This window comes from Schistocerca gregaria, chromosome 1, assembly GCF_023897955.1.
Source record: "Schistocerca gregaria isolate iqSchGreg1 chromosome 1, iqSchGreg1.2, whole genome shotgun sequence".
Lineage (NCBI taxonomy): Eukaryota > Metazoa > Arthropoda > Insecta > Orthoptera > Acrididae > Schistocerca > Schistocerca gregaria.
The window spans coordinates 737,749,498-737,770,919 of NC_064920.1; the positions used below are offsets into that span (position 1 = coordinate 737,749,498).

The 21,422-nt window shown below is 42.3% G+C and overlaps 1 protein-coding gene across 1 annotated transcript in view; it reads left to right on the forward strand.

Annotated features, from left to right (window-relative positions):
- Positions 1-21,422, forward strand: part of LOC126271741 (ankyrin repeat domain-containing protein SOWAHA-like) — a 157,489-nt gene that overhangs the window by 82,141 nt on the left and 53,926 nt on the right. Inside the window, exon 3 of the mRNA XM_049974178.1 lies at positions 4,690-4,864. Coding sequence (XP_049830135.1) covers positions 4,690-4,864 — 175 coding nt within the window. The remainder of the gene's footprint in view (positions 1-4,689; positions 4,865-21,422) is intronic.

Here is a 21,422-nt window from a genome sequence, read left to right on the forward strand (position 1 = left end):
CAGTAATAACTATCTAGTTGTGCACAAAAAGAAGTATACGTAGTTTAGAAGCAGCAACGTAGGCCTGTCAGCCTCCTCGGGAACTTCTTAAAGTCTTGATTAAACTACATGAGTTCCCCGCATTGTCTCGTTAACCTCCTCCTTATACCTGTACGAGACACATTGAGTGTTTATTCTGCATGTGTGCTTTAACTCAAACTACAAATTCTATACAGGTTAATTATAAATTCCCATTACTGTCTTAAAGGGCGCTTACTGAAAACTGGGAACAGATTCAAAATATTAACTCGCTTGGACCATCAACTTCTTTGGCAGCACATAACAGGTGAAGCACGGACCCACAGAAGCGCTGCCAGTTAACATTCGGTGGCTGTTCCTTCGAGACATCTTGATATCTCCTCGAAATATTCGTGGGCTTGGGGCAACGTCGATCTAATCCAGTTGTTTTAATTTCACAATCCCCAAGATTTAGCGTCGTTCAGTTCTTTTTCATTTATTTTCCGATATACATGAAAAATCTCCTTTTAGGAATCCTGGTCGCAGCCGTAGAGATGTGACGCAGAGTCGAATTTTGCAAACTTATACAATAAGTCTTTCCGTGTGTTACATTTACAATAGTCACAGAAGGAATTATTTTTAGAAGCTTATAAGATAATGTTACTAACAACTGGAACAATAAAACATTCTCGTATATTTTCCAAGATATCACGTGGTTTGTGGTTCGTAATATTTTTCCATAAAAGAACAAGTGTCTGTTGTTAGAAATCGACTTAGCGTCATGCAGGTTGCGCCTTAGAGAATCAGATTGTACCAAGATAACAGAGGCATACTTTTGTCGTGCATTGGTCCTACCTGTTGTGGAAGAGACTCCTGTCCTCACAGAACCACACTCACTCTGTTGAGGAATAAGATTCTCTGTGTCTAGTTTCCTTTTCTCATTACCTTCAGGAACCTCATGGATCCAAAAGTAGGTCAACAGTATTAACCATTTCACCACCTGTATGACTGGTAACCCATTCTTCCAAACTCTACTTCTGATCAGACGACAACTTGGCTCCTGATACGAAGATAAGCTTACTGTTTATTGGACATACTTTCCTTCGTTCTGTTTGTTCTTGTAGTAGCATCTGACTATTCCCCTCCTCTAGGAGCACGTCATATCCTTCTTTGCTGTACACCCATTAGTAGGTCACACATTATCATGTGGATATATAGTGGAAGACTGAAGCTTCTGCATTCAAGAAGTTAAATTTTGCACATCTTACACTTCCCCTTACACACAAGTCTCCCTAAGCTGCTGTCTTCCTCTACCGCCAAGGACTCATTAATTCGACATTGCACCTGGACGTCGTCAGATATACCGATGGCTCCGTGAGTGGCTTGCTATTTTCTTTTGATTCATTGTAATTATTCCAGATATTTAACACGTCCTACCAGATAGTGCACGAGACCAATGGCTGCTTCAACTGTAACGATTTGGAGTCTGCGTGATATGGGAAGAAGGCATCCGGTGGTTGAGGAGTCGAGTCTCTCTTGACGTCTACATTATTAAACGATTAACTCGGACACAATGATTGCAGGTTGTCTATCTAACAGCTTCCAGGGGCAATAAAAATCTGATTTTCAAAAATGGTTAAAATGACTCTAAGCACTATGGGACATCTGAGGTCATCAGTCCCCTAGACTTAGAACTACTTAAACCTAACGAACCTACGGACATCATACACACCCATGTCCGAGGCAGGATTCGAAACTGCGACCTTAGCAGCAGTGCGGTTCCGGACTGCAGCGCCTAGAACCGCGCGGCCACAACGGCCGGCATCTGATTTTCAATATTTCATGCAATTATTGACCAAATTTAAAATGCTGTCATAATCTACACATTAAGAGATGTTTTGTTATGTTAAAATTTCACATTGTAAGACGATTACTACAGTTAGAAACTGTACGTATATATGTCTTAAGGCAGCGTAATTTGACTCGCAAACTGCCGGGATTTTATTTATCCAATATTTGAGAATGAGACCATTTAGCGACATACAACAAACTTTACACAAAACTTCAAACATTTACGAAACTTTTTCTCGACGACACCTCCCACAAAATAATACAAGGAAAAAAGTTTATCGCTTACTATGTTTTTGCTGTCCATGCAGTACAAGCATCAGACATGACGTTTTAATTTAGCACTTCGTTACTACTAACTCTATTTGCATCACATTTCGCAGACAGTATCCACTTGCCAAATTCTGTCATTGCGCGACGCATAATTCAGGAGATATTACTCATAAACCTGAAGCTACATGGAAAACTAGCTTTTCATGAAACGGAGCGCAAAGTACCAAGACTACCCCGACAATACTCATTCAGTGTTTCATAATGAGAGCACTTAGCAAATTTCAAAAAACGTTAAACATAATTTGGACCTTTTTTAAGCTTATTCTCCCTTACGGAGTTGAAATGAAGAATGGGAGGGCGGGGAGGAGGGGGGGGGGGGGGGGGGGGGGAGGAATTACTGTTACATACATAATATACTTTCTGATGGAGATAATACTATCGAACCCCAAGTATTTAATTTACTACATGTCTTCTCTGACCAGTAGACAATCTAAGAAGGCCACACACGTAACTGCAAACTTGACAAGCATGCATGAGAAGCACTCCTTGCATGAGAAGCACTCCTTGCAAGCATATTTGACCAACTGTAGGCCAGTTTTATGTAAGTATTAGGGGTTTTCAAAGTGCTTAAAGGTTGGATCGATTTTCAATCATGCAAACTTGTCCAACGGTACCAAGGTAAATATGCTTGAGTTTGCGTATCGACAATGTGCAGGCTTGTGCGAAAAAATGTCAGTTTTTTTAAGTAAAGACTAAACTGCCATTTGATTGTGTATTCTTATATTTATCTTTTGTGCTATCCATATTTCGGCCTTCGTGCCATTAGCAAGTACAACGCGAGAAGTTGTTAGCCCATTACTAAGTCATATTTGTTAAGGCAGTCCAAAGCATGTGAAGACGGCTAACAAATGTCTTTAAAAAGTAAATGTCCTTAACTTTTAGCATTGTACTTGATAATGACAGAAAAGCCGAAATCTGGATAGTACAAAGGAGAAACAATAATACACTCTTTTAAAAAGTGTTGCGTGACTGTGGATCAACGCCATCGAAAACTTTTTAAAATGGCGGTTGTGAGGCAATCTGTGTAAAAGAAATATACTGACTAATTCGAAGCAAATTATTAGAAAAGGTCTGGAAATTTGAGTATACGTAATCTAGCCTTGTTTCAACAGCATTAAATCGAAAGCCTATCACAATAATGTAAATAGGGATGTTGCATATGTTATACTTTTAAACCAATACAAAGCAGTTTACTATATCGCAGACATACTTATTAGACTATTGTTAAAAGACAAATTCTCCTAGAACGAACTGCAGTACGGGAAAAATGGAAGGTATTTATTCAGCTTGGGCAGGAAGAGAAGTACATAATTCGACACTCAAGAACAGATACGTGCTAGAAGTCTCCAACAGGCCTACCCATTAGCACGTGTTAAGTCTAACATTGCTGTCCGTCTTCCGTGTGGTGTTATAACTTGTCTGATGACTGTATCCTGCCGGCCACGGTGGCCGAGCGGTTCTAGGCGCTTCAGTCCGGAACTGCGCGACTACGGTCGCAGGTTCGAATCCTGCCTCGGGCATGGATTTGTGTGATGTCCTTAGGTTAGTTAGGTTAGAGTAGTTCTTAGTTCTAGGGGACTGATGACCTCAGATGTTAAGTCCCATAGTGCTCAAAGCCATTTTTGACTGATGGTACTTTTTAATGGAATATGCGAGTAATAGGAGTTTGAGATATCTTTCTGTATTTATCCTTAAATAATTATTCCTGTGATTTGCATATATCTCCAGCAATGAGTAAATGTGAGTTTACGTTTTTCGTCGCATTAGCCTGTCTCCCCCCTCCCCCCACTATGCATCGCAGAGGGAAAACTAACTGAAACGAGCAAGTCGTCTTCGTCCAAGACCCACATTTTTCGAAGAATAAACCGATGTTTGCACAAGAACACTCGGACTTCGTAGGGGGGAGGATTTTACTAAATGCTTGATCGTGCTAGTTTCGACATGCTCGCAGATACGTGTACGGACGACACGTTTCGAAGCGTGAATTGGTGTTATACAAAATGCACCCGAGCAACATAGCTCTGTTCTGCACACCCGCACCACAGCCAGCAGCCTTAGTCCGAGAGCCGTAACCAACTATGGTAGCTAGTATACCGCGAGAAAGAGATGAATACTTTTTCGAGGTAAACAGGGTGCACATTTTTCACCTTTTCAGTGGCAAACAGTACCTCTTTCAGAGGAGACGTTCCGATAGGACACGATAACTCGCCAAAGCGCGCTGATACACACGAAAACTCTCGTACCCGAATTTTCCATTCATTCGCGTAAATTTTCTATACGGGAGCGTTTGACAAAATCATAGCTCGATGGCGGGGATAAACCCTCCGGCAACATTCCATTAAGAGTACCATGCATATTCGGGCGTTAATTTGCAGCTGACGTGTGTGTGGGGGGGAGGGGCCCGGCGCCGGTGCCTGTCCGAGCGGAGGCCGGCGCGCGCTCGTGTGTGTTTTCCATTACCGCGCCGGCGGAGGGCCTGACTTTTTGACAGGGTGTGTGACGGTCATTTAGCAGTCCCGCGGGCGGCGGCGGCGGCGGCCGTCACGCGCGCTGCCAGCCCGCCATGCATATTTATAAGGCGAACAGCGGCACGCGCTCTCCGGCCGCGCGCGCCCTGAAATGTTTAGGGCCGAGTCGGAGGCACGGCCGGCCCCGGCGCGCGACGCCTAAACAAAATTCGCTCCACGTTTTTGTTAATCGACTGTGCGTGTTGCTGACGTGCGCTGTCGCTGCGAAAAAGGGGAAACACGGTTAGTGGACCGGCATCGCCGCCTTCTCGTCCTCTCGCCGGCCTCCCGCACCAGGTATCGCCCATCGCCCCCCCCCCCTCCCACCCCCGATCGGTATTGTTTGTGCCAATAAAATGGAGATTTGGAGCTCCAACCTCCTCTGCTCTGGATCAGCTCAGCTAATGGTGCTGTCTCTGCCAGTAAATTTTCAGTGGTTGCTGGCCGATTACCTACGTCTACAACTATGTATAAACCCTGCAGCTCAACGTACAGTGCGTGACGGACTACCAGCGGCCGTGGCAAGGGGAGGGGGGTTGTCTATGGGGGCTATAGCTCCCCCCCCCTCCCCGGCCTATAATATTAACTGGATAAAATTACTTCAGAAAACAGCAGATATTGAAATGTCCCCTTAGAAAATTTGTACATGACTGTGCTTAAACTGACACAATATTTTTTAGCGCAACGCAATCTGACTTTCAATAATCCCTACAAAAGAATGGCCCTGACTAACATTAACCTATACCTTTCACAAATCACTTACCTCCAAAAATCTTCCGTTACTCATGCTACTGCAATACAGCGAGCGCCACTACTGCCAGCTAAATAAAAGATTCAAACTACGGAAGGCACTAACTACTGATAGGCATAGTTAGCAAATGAAAGATTTTGATAGATAACAAACAATGTATTTACCTTAATAGTGTTCAAAAGTCAGAAATATATACCAGTTAATGGCACCCAATCTAACAAATTTCAAAACTCCGCCATTCCTCTCCCCACATCCACCACTGCTGGCGGCTCACCTCCAACTGCGCAACGCTACGCGCTGTTAGCATCCAGCTGCCGCTGCCCAACACTACAATGGCAGACAACAATGCAAACTAGCCTTAGACTGCACACAGCACAGCCAGTGATTTTCATACAGAGCGCTACGTGGCGTTACCAATAAGAAAACTTAAACACTATATTACTCCAACCGATTCAGTCATTTTTTATATAATTATGTAGCAATATAGCTTGCAATATATTCCAAACACATTGTAACGAAAGAATAAGAGCGGCAAATAGCTTACTATCTAAACCAGTAAATATTATTTAACTTAAAATAGGCGTCTTATCATTTATTAATTCACATTTTTTACCCTCAACTCCAAATCAGTTACCAAAAACTACTTTAAGCAACACCGAATTTTACCAGTTTGTCGGTAGAAGACCCCAACTCTCCTTTTATTAAGCCATATTCCATTCCCTCCAAACCCCCCCCCCCCCCATTAGCGCCCCCCATGACCGACTTCTAGAATCGTCCCTGTGGACTGCTATTATCATTTTTCTTTCCTGTTCCATTTCCATTTTGAGGAACGGAAAACAGAATGTCTGTATGCTTCTGTGCGTTCCAGTATTACCCTTCTTATTTTCATCATTCCTATGCGAGCTATTTAGTGGCGGCAACATAATGATCGCATCGTTCTCTTCGACTATGTTGTTGCTTTCAGTCTTGATACGGGTTCCTTGCAGATTTTCACGTCAGTTTTTTGTGTGCGCGCAATGTCATCTGGCCGGCCGAAGTGGCCGAGCGGTTCTAGGCGCTACAGTCTGGAACCGCGCAACCGCTACGGTTGCAGGTTCGAATCCTGCCTTGGGCATGGATATGTGTGATGTCATTAGGTTAGTTAGGTTTGAGTAGTTCTAAGTTCTAGGGGACTGATGACCTCAGATGTTAAGTCGCATAGTGCTTAGAGCCATTTGAACAATTTTTTTTGAAACGTAAACAAAAGAATACCTTGAAATTCTTGAGTCATTTTATGCTCTTTATGCTCTGTGTGTGCTTCCATGTGAATTGAGGACCGTGCTGTCTTGCGCTCGTTATCACAACAACAACAACAACAACAACAATAACAAAAACAACACCCATTTTCTCGGAAGATAAAATATCCATCGGGGGCATTGAACAAATGTCGATGATTAATTAGTCCCTGACTGTATACGGCGTTCAACCGTGCTGCACCCAATCAGCAACTATGAATTTAACTGAATTACAAAAAAGAAAATAAATTTCACGTAGATATAGTTGATTACCAGAATGCCAAAGAACATGACGAGGGATGAATCACAAGTCACCCAGACTAGGTATGCTGACTGAAGGGATACAGTGACCGTCTAACAACGGAATTATTTTGTTGCACTTCCCAACTTCGGGGACACAAATAGTATCATCACCGATTTAGACTTCTTAGCAAATCATCATCAAATGTTTTGAATTCATTGCTTAACAGCCCGTCAACTGAAGAGGCCAGGAGAGCGGTCTTATTTTTAACACTTTACTTGACTTTTTTAAATATTTAATATACATTTTCCCGGAGGGCTGCGTAATAAATTCTCAGGAGCGTAGGTTGTCGAAAAGAACACCGATGTAACATTTCAAGGAGTACTTCGTCAAAAAATCTCCTTCATCCCGCGCACTTGCTTCCCTTTCCACTAAAGACCATCTTAACATTAACAACATTGTAGTACTATGTTTGTATTAGATTTTTGTGATTGTTGATTAAAATGGTTCAAATGGCTCTGAGCACTATGGGACTTAACATGTATGGTCATCAGTCCCCTAGAACTTAGAACTACTTAAACCTAACTAACCTAAGGACATCACACAACACCCAGCCATCACGAGGCAGAGAAAATCCCTGACCCCGCCGGGAATCGAACCCGCGAACCCGGGCTTGGGAAGTGAGAACGCTACCGCACGACCACGAGATGCGGGCGATTGTTGATTATCAATGTTTTGCGGAGATGTTTCTTCTTCACGAAAGCTATTCCCTTGTTCCCTACGTATTGTTTATTTGAAGTTGCTCAGTTTCAAGCGGTCTCAGATACTGTGTTTACTGTGGTTTGTTGTCATTGGCAATGAACGAATGCGTTCCTTCGTTACTTCTGATAAGAGCCGAGTAATTTATAATCATGTTGAGTGACCTTTGTCCTGTATGCTCTCGCATGTTGTTGTTTCCAATCGATGAAGTAGTTGATGTCATGTGACAAACTGAACTAAACTGCTTTCGTTAAAGGAAATTTACCAGTGTTCTTATGGTGTTCTTTGGGATTGTGTGTACGGATTATGTTGCTCCACAGACATTGAAAAAGTAAACTGAATGCTCCTTGATTGCATCTAACGGCTGTAGAAAAAATATAGCGTTTCTGCAGCACTAATCGCTTGTTAATATTATGAACATAGTATTTACTTCCACTTCCCATAACTTTGCTTCCACAAAGTCTAGTAACTGATCAGTTTCCCGCAGAAAAAAGAGCAGTACCTAATGGCGACCTTATCTGCAAAAATATCTTATAATGTGCCTTAATTTCCAAATAAAGAACATGACGAGGTTTCATGTTCATTCATGTAGCAGGGAAAATGCAGAATGAAATCGGCAAGACATATCGTTATCAATACATGAAATGAAGTGAACGAAATGTGAAGCAGTAACTAATTAACGCCTTCATTTTCACTTACATAAATATGTTACACGAACGATTGTCGGTAGCTTCGCTGCCCGACGGTAATCCTAAAGACGAGATTGAAAACATTGCTATCACAGTGCTTGAGATTCTTCCTCCCGCTTCAGCGATTTAATGTAGGATAAACAATTATACGAACAAAACTAACAGCGGCTTCAGACCAAAATGTGATGCATGGAGAGAAAAGTGTCATTTCGATGCTTCTTCCTTCATGCATGCTGCCCAGTCAGAAGCTTCTTTTATAGTCATTCGAATAGGTAATTAAAGCTAAGCGCTGTGTGGAATCATCGAACGACCACTTGATCTGTGTTTCGAATGATTGTGTCATTTTCGTAATGAAAGTATTGATAGCTTTTTAAAATGCTCAGGTAGCAGCTAGAAAGCCTTTAAACCCTGCAAGTCATACAATAAAAATGTGGAGCTTGTATTGAGAGATGATTAACAATGGAAAACCGAAATGAACCCGCGCGGAGTGGCTGCGCGGTTTGAGGCGTCATGTTACGGACTGCGCGGCCCTCCCGCCGGAGGTTCGAGTCCTCCCTCGGGCGTGCGTGCGTGCGTGTGTGTGTGTGTGTGTGTGTGTGTGTGTGTGTGTTTTGTTCTTAGCATACGTTAGATTAAGTGGTGTGTAAATCTAGGGACCGATGACCTCAGCAGTTTAGGAATTCACACACATTGGACCTTTTTTGAACCAGACTGAATTTCTCATTGTGCAGCGGAACGTGCGCTAACATGAAACTCACAGGCAATTTAAAACTGCGTGTCAGACCAGGACTCGAACCTGGAACCTTTACCTTTCACGAGCAAGTGCTCTGCCAACTGAAGTACCGAAAACAGGACAATAGGTACTGGTGGACGGTTCGCTAGTCGTGATCGGGTAGCTGAGTTGGCAGTGCACGAAGCAAAAGAAGAAGGAAATTTGGTTATTAAGACTTTGAAATATCTTCCTTGATCAAATTCAGGTGTCTTTCTATTCATGTGAAGTCCCCTCCCCACCCACTTTCATCAGTGCTCTCTACTCGAAAAACAAAATACCCCCGCGAATTAGCTTTGAGGAAAGTTGCGAGCGAACTCGCGGAGTAGTAAAATACTAGACTCCTATTCGAGTTCAAATGCCCGCCTGACCATATGGAATATGGTTTTCTTTCGTTTCGCTTATGGCGAATGCTAGGATGGCTCCTTCGGTAGGACATGACGATTTCCTGTTCCATCCTTTTCCTATCCGAGTTCGTGCTCCTTCTCTAATGATGTCGTCGTCGACGAAACGTTAAACGGCAATCTTCCTTGCTTACAGAAAAAGAAACTGCATACAGAAGTAGAGATTTTACAAACATTCACTAAACTGAAATGAACTTCAGTCGAGAATAAAGTGGTAAAAACAAAGAATTTTTTGGCGGCACGGTATTCCTATTTATTCTTTTCAACTGAACACAGACAACTGGAGTACTTTTACGAAGCTGTTCTCCACCTCTACAGCGCCGCAAAAAAAAAAAAAAAAAAAAAAAAAAAAAAAAAAATCGCAGACCAAAAAATAATTAACATGGATTAATGAAACTATGGGAATACATTTGTCTAGGTAACATATTTAAGTGATTAACTTCGCTAGGTCACTGGTTAATGTAAGCGCGAGTTAAGCCATTGCAAATGTGAAGTGCTGGTACATTAATAACCAGTGTAACCGACAGAGTCTTGAATTCAAGCATGCAAACGTGCATTCAGTGTGTTGTGTTGCACACGTGTGTGTGTCAGTTTGTGGGATGGAGTTCCACATCCGTAGCATTTGATCGGTCAGTACAGCGACGGTTAGTGTTGCTTGTGGATGACGCTGGAGTTACCTTTCGGTGATGTTCCACATGTGCTCGATTGGAAACAGATCCAGTGATCGAGCAGATCAAGGAAACATGTCAACACTCCTCATAGCATGTTGGATTACAACAGCGCTACTCAGGCAACTGTTATCTTGTTGGCAAACACCCCTGGAATGTTGTTCATGAATGGCGGCAGAACCAGTCGAATCATCAGACTGACATACAAACTTGCAGTCAGGGTGCGTGGGGTAACTATGAAAGTGCTCCTGCTTCATACAAAATCGCACCTCAGTCCATAACACCAGGTGTAGGTCCAGTACATAGACAGGTTGGGAGCAGGTCCTCAACTGGCCTCCTTGTAACCAACACACGGCCATCACCGGCATCGAGGCAGAACCATCCTTGAAGTATCCGATTAGTAACAGTTATTTGTGTCACTGTGGTGCCAACTGCTGCTCGCATTGCTGCTGTAGCAGGCGCCGGACGTGGACGTGGACGTTCTCCCCCTCGGTAAAGCCACGAGGCCGTCCGGAGCCTTCCTTGTCTTCTTGCGGCTGTACATTCTCGTGACGGCCACTGCCAGCAGTCGTGTGCAGTGGTTACATTCGAGCCAAGTCGTTATGCAATACGGCTCAAAGTACATCCAGTTTCTCGTAGCCCTGTTCTTTAAAACTTAGTGCGATGTTGCAACTGTCACGAAATTTGAATAGACATCGTCTTTCAGATGTAATCACGCCTGCCAACTTTCTTTCATGTTGAACAACTCCTTTTCGGTGTTCCGATTTTTTTTCCGTGGATGGAATGACTACACAGCATAACTGAAATGGCGTGGGAGTCGGTACAGGTTCCATCAGACTGGACAAAAGCAGTAATCACACCTATCTTTAAACATGGAAACAGAAAAGATTGTAACAACTGCAGAGGTATCTCTCTAATCAGCGTTGTGGGTAAAATCTTCTCAGGTATTGTTGAAACGAAAGTGCGAGTATTAGTTGAGGACAAAGTGGATAAAAATCAAAAATCACTGTGGGTTTAGGCCTCTTACAGATTGTCAGGACCAGATCTTCAGCTTACGGCAAATAATGGAGAAGTGTTACGAGTGGAACAGGGAAATCGTATCTATGCTTTATAGATCTAGAAAAGGCATATGACCGGTTTCCTAGGAGGAAGTTATTGCCTGTTCTTCGAGATTATGGAATAGGAGGCAAACTTTTGCAAGCAGTTAAAGGTCTTTACATCGATAGTCAGGCAGCAGTTAGAGTTGACGGTAAATTGAGTTCATGGTTCAGAGTAGTTTCAGGGGTAAGACAAGGCTGCAACCTGTCTCCACTGTTGTTCATATTATTTATGGATCATATGTTGAAAACAATAGACTGGCTGGATAAGATTAAGATATGTGAACACAAAATAAGCAGTTTTGCATATGCGGATGACTTAGTTGTGATGGCAGATTCGATTGAAAGTTTGCAAAGTAAAATTTCAGAGCTAGATCAGAAATGTCAGGACTATGGTATGAAGATTAGCATCTCCAAAACGAAAGTAATGTCAGTGGGAAAGAGATATAAACGGATTGAGTGCCAAATAGGAGGAACAAAGTTAGAATAGGTGGACGGTTTGAAGCACTTAGGATGCATATTCTCACAGGATGGCAACATAGTGAAAGAACTGGAAGCGAGGTGTAGCAAAGCTAATGCAGTGAGCGCTCGGCTACGATCTACTCTTTTCTGCAAGAAGGAAGTCAGTACCAAGACTAAGTTATCTGTGCACCGTTCAATCTTTCGACCAACTTTGTTGTATGGGAGCGAAAGCTGGGTGGATTCAGGTTACCTTATCAGTAAGGTTGAGGTCACGGATATGAAAGTAGCTAGGATGGTTGCAGGTAGTAGTAGATGGGAACAATGGCAGGAGGGTGTCCACAATGAGGAAATCAAAGAAAAACTGGGAACGAACACTATAGTTGTAGCAGTCAGGGCGAATAGGCTTAGATGGTGGGGTCATGTTACACGCATGGGAGAAGCAAGGTTACTCAAGAGACTCAGGGGTTCAGCAGTAGAGGGTAGGAGGAATCGGGATAGACCAAGAAGAAGGTACCTGTATTCGGTTAAGAATGATTTTAAAGTAATAGGCTTAACATCTGAAGAGACACCAATGTTAGCATCATTCAATAGGGGATCATGGAGGAATTTTATAAGGGGGCTATGCTACAGACTGAACGCTGAAAGGCATAATCAGTCTTAAATGATGATGATGATGATGATGATGTAGTTGATAACTGATTCATGTAATTCTGCAGCGCGTATCACGATTGGAAAAATAAAGTTCCATTTATCGCCATGTTTGTACCGGGCTATGAAATATTCTCCTTGCCTTCGTATCCCCGCACCTCGCAAAAAAAAAGAAAAAAAAAATGAGGAACACGAACTGCTCCATTCAGCTACCTGTTTCCCTTTCTCCAGACCGCATCATCTTCGCCCACGTGCCAAAATGCGGCGATGCTGACACAAGCCTCCGACCGTTGTGCCGGTGAGTGTCATTATGGCGCTGTATCAGAGGCTCGTTTCGTTTCGACGTCTTCGTTCTCGTGCGAAATATTGGCGGCAGCTGCGGACGTGCCCTGGAAGGGTTCGGCGTGTAATTCGCGAGTGCGGCCCGAGTGTCGCGGTCGGCTCGGCGCGCGAGGTCACGGGCAGAAAGGGGAGTCCCGCGATAATTAGCCCGGCGGCCGCGTAACGAACCGAATGTCGCGGTAATTAAAGAGCCGTCTAGCCGCGGCCTGGGCTCATCCCTAATGAGCGGCCGTGTCCCGCCGCGGGCAGCGCGCCCCGGCGCCCCTCTGCCGCCGCCGGCGCCGCCGCCGCCGCTGCTGTCCCACGCACGCGGCTTATGTCCGCCCCGAGACTCCTTGCTGCCTCGCATGACTGGCTCACTGATTGCGAATCTGTCTGCTGGCAAAGTCTTCGCACGCAGCACATGGCCTCTGACATTTGTACACATACGAAGAAAATGGGGGAGAATTTCCATCACTTCCCTCAGCTACAGTGGAGGACAAATCTCACTACTACTGATAAGACGGATGCTTAATGTAATGCGTGGCGATGGACTCTGACCACCGTTACTTTTGTGATTTGGTGTCATCCAAACGGCTGCTGACAATTTTACTGAGTACGCTGTAAGAAGAAATAAAAACTTTGAGGCTCGCCGATGACATTGTAATTCTGTCAAAGACAGCAAAGGACCTGGAAGAGCAGTTGAACGGAATGAACAGTGTCTTGAAAGGAGAAATAAGATGAACATCAACAAAAGCAAAACGAGGATAATGGAACGTAGTCGAATTAAGTCGGGTGATGCTGAGGGAATTAGATTAGGAAATGAGACACTTAAAGTAGTAAAGGAGTTTTGCTATTTGGGGAGCAAAATAACTGATGATGGTCGAAGTAGAGAGGATATAAAATGTAGACTGGCAATGGCAAGGAAAGCGTTTCTGAAGAAGAGAAATTTGTTAACATCGATTATAGATTTAAGGGTCAGAAAGTCGCTTCTGAAAGTATTTGTATGGAGTGTACCCATGTATGGAAGTGAAACATGCACGATAAATAGTTTGGACGAGAATAGAAGCTTTCGAAATGTGGTGCTACAGAAGAATGCTGAAGATTAGATTAGAAGCCGATTCAGAAGGATGTAGGTTGCAGTAAGTACTGGGAGACGATGAAGCTTGCACAGGATAGAGTAGCAAGGAGAGCTGCATCAAACCAGTCTCAGGACTGAAGACCACAACAACAACACGCTGTAAGGTTTTCATATGTTTTCTGCCATTGTAAATAGTTCAGCTTAACGCATGAGCGCGTTGCGCGGGTAAAGGGTAAGATGCTCGACTCTGTATTTAACGTTACCTGTGGTACGCTTGATCGCTAATCAGTGATGCAGCGCTAGGGCATAGTGATTAGAGAGGCATAGTAGTGAACAGCTGAGGAGGAGAGCTGGTATGTGTGATTATGGGAGAATTTGTCGGGAATACTTCATTATGCAGATGAAAACTTGTTTGTAAAGACATTTTCTTGATTGTATGGGTGGAGAAGATTTTTGGAGGAATATTTCAAGGTAACCATTGCACCCTTAAGAATGGAAATAATGTTGGTCAGAACTGCTAACTGAAGGACATTTTTGTCCCTTAGATAACTAATAATATTCATGATTAATTTTAATTTCATCTCTTTGTTTTCATAGTGTCACAAATAACGCAGTTGGTTTAAAACTATGTAATTTTTTTGTAGTGACAGAATTTCATAATTGTTAGTCATGTTGTACAGTCTCCTTTGACAGTAATCTTTCTTCAGAGTTGAGAAGTATTTTATGTGGATATTTCAAGTCACACATTGAACTTCATGTTTCGTATCTTTACAATGTACTTCTTTATTGAGTTTGAGTTTAATAGTTTCCACTGGGTACACAGTTTCTTTTGGAATTTAATTAGGTTCATTTTCTATATTTCAAATTCAACATTTTACGAAGATTAAAGTTTCGTTTCACGACACTGTTCACAAGCGCAATACAGGGCCAACCAACAGTCAGTATTGTTCAGCAGTTAAATATAATGTCTTAAGGAAACGTTACACGAGGGGAAAGCTTTTGAAAAAGAACATTCAGTACTTAGTATATATGTAAATTACGTAAAAGCTTACAAAGTGAGCTAAACTTCGTATAGTCAGGACGCAGTGGAAAGTTGCCAACTGTAAACTTGAGGACAGTGTATGAGATAAATGCGATTTGTTGCAATGTTCTGCCGTAAAAAAAAAAAAAAAAAAAAAAAAAAAAAAAAAAAAAAAAAAAAAAAAAAAAACGCCGCTTTGATTTTCAGTGCGATATTATTACTTAATGTATGGCATACGGTTTCTTCTCAGAACCTGTAACGTTTTCGTAGGTAATGATTAACGTGAGACCATCTAACGTAATCATTCAGCTTTTCTCATCGCCAACTGGCATCCCATATGTCGCATGTTTCTCTTAAAGTATCATTTTCACCTTACGATAGCGCAATGTTTATTGTTGATAGTAGTAGTTGTACTTGTCAACATCTCAGTCTAGCATATGTATGTTCTTGGTTTTGGGGCGACTGCTAAAATTTTACGGAGTACATTGATGGATTATGAGGCAACTTCGAAAAGAAATTACGCATTATTATGGTATGCCAAGTAACTTTGAGTGCCCTCTGACCTGCTACAGGGTGACATTTTCCAACAGTCACCAAGTCCCTGTTAACGACGGTCGTAACTTCCTAACAATCGTTCGGTTCCTCTTGACGGCAGAAATCTGCTCGTCGGTGACGGTGACATTCGAGAAAACCGCTCTGCGAACGTCCTCAGCACTGGAAAGTCTCTCTTCCCCCCGCGCCGCCCCACCCCCTCCTCGAGGTTCCTTCCTTGCCGAAAAGAGGGAAATCGGTGTAAGATCTAGACTTGCCGATAAGCATCATGCGCCTCTGTGCGGCGTTGATCAAACTGTTGGTCCATCCAGAGTTAGGTTATCCGTGATTTTCCTAAATCGCTCCAGGCAAATGTCGGGATGGTTCCTTTGAAAGGGCACGGCCGACTTCCTTTCCCATCCTTGACATAATCCGAGCTTGTGCTCCGTCTCCACTAACTTCGATGTAGACGGGTCATTAAACCCACTATTCCTTCCTTCCTTCCTTCCTTCCTTTCTTGATCAAATTGTTGCCATCATTTCACTACGGCTAGACGTGACATTGCATATCGTCAATACATCGACAGATTTTGAATGTGAATCTGTGTGCAATTTAGACGTCCCCCCCCCCCCCCCACCCATAAGAATTGTTATCGTTCTATCTTATGTACTTCAGCTTGGAGTATGTTGCCCCTTGTCGCGCCATTTCAGTCGCACACTGTTCTGCACCAGTCATCAGTACCGCAGCAGAGTTCATCTACAACAAAACCCGGAACATGTTAGGATTTATGACAATATTCCATTCTTGTTGCGCAATTGTCATACCGTGAGACGACACGTGTAACATACTTTCTGATGTGTCAGTGTATATGTTTCAGTACATGCACCAGGAAAAACGTTTTGACGAAGTGCACACTATCTTAGCAATTGCACAATATCAATAACGACCGAATTCCTGATGGATCCGTACTGCGTAAAAGCACTTGCGGTGCTTGAGTGGCAGTGGGAAAACGGTATATGCCCTCAGCAAATTCTCCCATTGCACTTGAGCCAAAGTGATCTTTTCCTTAGACTGGTGTATAAATAAAAGGTAACAGTTTGTCGTATTGCGAACTATGAAGCAAATGGAAATGGCATTTGGTCGGATCTGTCTTGTTTTACTCTTTCAAATGTCGAAATGGTTCAAATGGCTCTGAGCACTATGCGACTTAACTTCTGAGGTCATCAGTCGCCTAGAACTTAGAACTAATTCAACCTAACTAACCTAAGGACATCACACACATCCATGCCCGAGGCAGGATTCGAACCTGCGACCGCAGCGGTCGCTCGGTTCCAGACTGTAGCGCCCAGAACCGCACGGCCACTCGGCCGGCTCTCCAATGTCTGTCCGAGTTTACATCAAAAGAGTGAACCACGATAGGGGTTCGGCGATGATTTGGCAGCCACATCTTTGTATTCCTTGGGCCTCACTTTACTGTCAAAGGTTAGGGGACTATGTTGGCTATCAGGTCAATGCCATGGTCTAATGTTTGTCCCCAGTGGTGATGCTGTATTCCAAGACGACAGGGTCCCCATTCCACGACTGTTTCAGTGAGCGCGAAGATCAATTGTCACATCTCACCCGCCCTCTTAGTCACCTATTCTCAATATTATTGAGATTTTGTGGTTCACTTTGGATACGAAGGATACTTAATCGCTAGCCATCTCCATCGTCTGCACCTGAACTTGCTATTGTTTTGCGGGAAGGATGGTACAGGATTCTCCTGAAAACCGTACAGGACCTGTATTTGTCGATTCCGAGGCGACTGGAAAGTGTTTTTAAAGTCAACGTTTTTCCTACACTGTGTTAAGCGTGGTAATGTATAGTACTAGTTGTGTTAACTTTTTTTTTTCCAGATCCTGTGCCTATTGACAGATTTGTTTCGTCTCTTGTCTTTCCAGTGTTACATTATGATGTATCAGCAATGTTACGTGTACCTACGAGCCGATCTCACAGTATTTTTTTGTCATCAGTCTTTTCGACTGGTTTGATGCTGCTCTCCACCTGTGCTAATATTTTAATCTGTACGTCACTATTACACCCAAGTCCACAGTAATCCGTTTTTCATATTCTATTCTTTGTGTGTCCCCTGCTATGTTTCCGTTCCAGTGCTCCTTCCAGCGCCCGGTTTAACAGTGCCTGAATGCCGTAGCAGGTGTCCCACTAACCTGTGGCTTCTTCTGGTGTTTTCCATTCTTCGTTTGTTCCATATTTTTTCAAGGGTTTCTTCATTTGGTAGTTTATCAGTCCACATAGTTTTTGGCATTCTTCGATTGTACCACATGTGAAAGCTTCCAGTTTCTTGTTTTCCGGATTTCCGATGCTCCCAGTTTCACTTTCCGTAGAGTACAGTGCTGTGCTTCATCCGTACATGAAGATACGTTTCTCTGCCCGTGGCAGTCTACTTTTTATATCCTCTTTTCTTCGACCGCACTGCATGACCTTGATTAATAGAAAAAAAGAATTCCCCCACTTCTTCCACTACTGTGTCATTTCCAGTTTCGATGTCGAGCAACTCAACAAGTTAGCTGCTACATAAATCCGTTTCTACTGACCATGTGTTTACTTGAATCTGTCAAGACTAAAAGTGACCGTATAACGGGGACGGAGGATAATTCTTCTTGGCTTTACCCTTTCTGCTACGACACTACTAAATGACTGTTGTCCGTAATTTGTGATAATATTACTCCTATAAAAAGAAAACTGCTTCTTTAATTGTGTGGGAAGGAAAAAGAATGAATAATAGCGACATTGTGTTTGAAGGACTGTAAGTAAGCGATTACGCCGGAGGTAATATATTTAGCGTTGTTCACAACACGCACAAATTGGAACAGTTAATTAATCTCTCCCTTGCGATTGTCATCTCGCACGCCTTCGTTGGCATGATGTGAGACATGAAAACAACAGTGAGGCATGGCGCGAATGCGAGCAGGCGCCTATGCTCGTTAGTCTCGCCTCGTAGCAGAAAGCCGTGGTCTGTTTGCAGCTGGTTCGACGAGACGCACCACCGAAGCCGCTTCGTTTTCGCGGCCCCTAATTTCTGGCAGTTTGGAACGTTGCCGATAGACTTGTGAACTACTTTTATTCACAATGAAAGCATACATCCATCATATGTTTCGCACGTTTGTAGTACAGTCTCTGATGTTGCGGACGTTGCTCTGGTACAATGCACTTCTAAAAATATTTCGAGAAACAGAGCTGAAGAGTCTTAAGAGTGTGTTGAAAACCGCTGGAGGACGGGAACCGACAAGCAGCGACGTTAACGCAGCCGGCTAACGCGGCGGACTAAAAGGCTACCCGCACAGCATTTGAGTCATGTCGTTTTTTTCGCTTTTCCTAATCTTTCCCCACGGAGGTGTATCGCTACAAAGAATTACAGTTCTTGGAAATGGAACAACAATAATAGTGATGGTAGTAGTGGTACGTTCGTGGCGAGGTATAACAAGGAATCGTGATGCAATGAACATTTATCTATATATTCATGTAAGTGTCGCATATACAGTCTACTTTTTACAAAGTCGGTACAGGAATGTAAACTAAATGAATGATCACTGCATCGCTATTCCTTATGACATCTTCATTATTCCTCGCCATGATTGTGCCAGAATTATTATTATTAATAATAATTATTAATTATTATCATTAAGAAGGGAACCGCAGTTGCATGGGCTAGCGAGTAGAATGGACCATGTAGTATTTCTCAAGTTTGCCGCATAGTAGGGAACGCATGCAGAGGCATCACTCTTTCAATTTCTAGACTTGATTGATGTAGGTGTTAAGTTAGTGTCTTCAAGTAAATTTTACCAATTTCTGACTGTCGAAGTCGGTAAACGGTGTAATTTTTAGCATCAGGTTATACTTTGAAAGGTAAGGAGTAATATTATCATAGTAATATTAATATTTAAGTAGTCTGTATCGTAATAATGAAATTGTATTCACTGAAACGTGTTTCTGTTTCCACCGTGTTTTAATGGAAGTGTCAGTTGTGTAGCATGGGTCCTACCAAAGTCAGGTGATATGGACCGTACAAGTAACCTTTTGTTTTAGGGCGCAATGCCGAGGTCGAACAAGCAAACTGGCGGTGAGGTTGGAGGGAAGTGATCCGAGACTGCAACTAATTTACCGAAAGTCGAAATTAAGGAAAGGTCTGCCGCCGATAGTGGAAATGTACCAGAAATACACACAAAGGAGATTAAAATTAGTTAGGCATCTATGACACCTATTATGGTGTTTCTCAAACCAAGGTTTGAAGAAAATTACGAAGAAATGCTTGTAGCACACATGATAGATTTAGATTCAAAGTTAATGCCGTTTGCTGTGATTGAGTTTCAAAAGTTGGCCTACGATTTGCCATAAAATTTAAAACTGCCTCACAGAATTAAGAGAGAAAAGAAATTGGCAGATAAAGACGTCTATAAAAGCACCCTGAACTGTCTTACACAAAACCTCAGTCCACAAGTTTAATTCGTTCTGTCGGATCCAATAGTTGAAAGGATCTTTAACCAAATTTTAGTTTTGGTATGTAAACAGATTAATATGAGGCACCCAAAACAAAGTTTTGAGAACAAGAGACGTTTGTGAAAAGCAATTTTATAAACTAACTACAAGTCCTAAAGGTCTGTATTGTTTTTTAAACTAGTCTCAACATCCTATACATCTTACGAAAAACTAATTTACCCACTTTATGTTACGAAATAGGAGATTTTCAAGCAGGACTTAGAAACGGTAGATCATGTGCAGAACAGGTTCTTAATTTAAAAACAATTTTGAGAGTGAGAGCTAGACAAAATAAAAATACAGTAGTTACTTTCGTAGACTTCAAGAATGCCTACGACTCAGTTGACAGACGAATACTATTCCAGATACTTTATGAATCGGGGATAGATGACAACACCAGAAGACTTGTTGAGCAAACGCTCACAGATACAACATTAAGAATTAAGTTTCAAGGCGAAATTTCTGAACCATTCAAAATCAAAACAGGAGTTCGACAAGGAGACGGACTGTCCCCAATTCTCTTTAACTTGGTTTTAGATAAAATAGTAAAAACATGGGAAGGCACATTAAAAACAAAATGTTTAGCCTTTTGCGGATGATATGGCATTGATAACTGAAACCGAACAGACGCAACAGTTATGCTTGATCTGTTACACGAGACTGCTGAAAACACTGGGCTAAAAATATCCTATGAAAAAAAACCGAGTATATAGAACACAAACCTAATACAGAAAAGTTTATGAAAACAAAGTATGGAAAAATTAAAAGAGTTGATAGATTCAAATACCTGTGGCGTGGATCCAAGCCAATGGAATGGATAACAATGGAATGGACAACACAGCAAATAAAGAAAGAATAAAAAAGTTAGAATTTGCGTATAAATTAACACAAAACTACTATAATAAGAAATCAATATCCATACAAGCGAAGATTAAAAATTATAATTTAGTTATTAGGACACAAGCAACGTATGGACCAGAGTGCCTAACATTGAATAAGAAAGATGAATTAAGAGAACTAGAAAAAAAGAGAGAAAAATACTAAGAAAAATTCTAGGTCCTGAGGCAAACAAGGAAAATAGGTGGATTAAAAGGAGAAACGAAGACCTATACAAAAATAAAGAAAAGATCACAGAGTCAATGTGGAAGAGGCGGCTAAAATTTTATGGGCATTTAAAAAAAAATGTGATAAACACGGATTACAAAGGAAATTTTTAATTACGTTAGTAAACTGAAAAAACTGTAGGATGGATAGAAGCAGTAAAGAAAGACGCCAACAAAATAGGTGTTACAGAAGAAATAATATGTGACAGGAATCACTTTAGGCTAGTTATAGAAAACGCGAACGATGAATAAGATGAGCCAAACCTCGACCCAAGAGAGTGTGGACAGATGAGCAGAGACGAGCAGTTGGCGAGAAAATGAAGTAGTGCTGGGAAGAACGGGAGAAAAAGAAATACCATAAATTTTAAGTTGTATGCGGTCC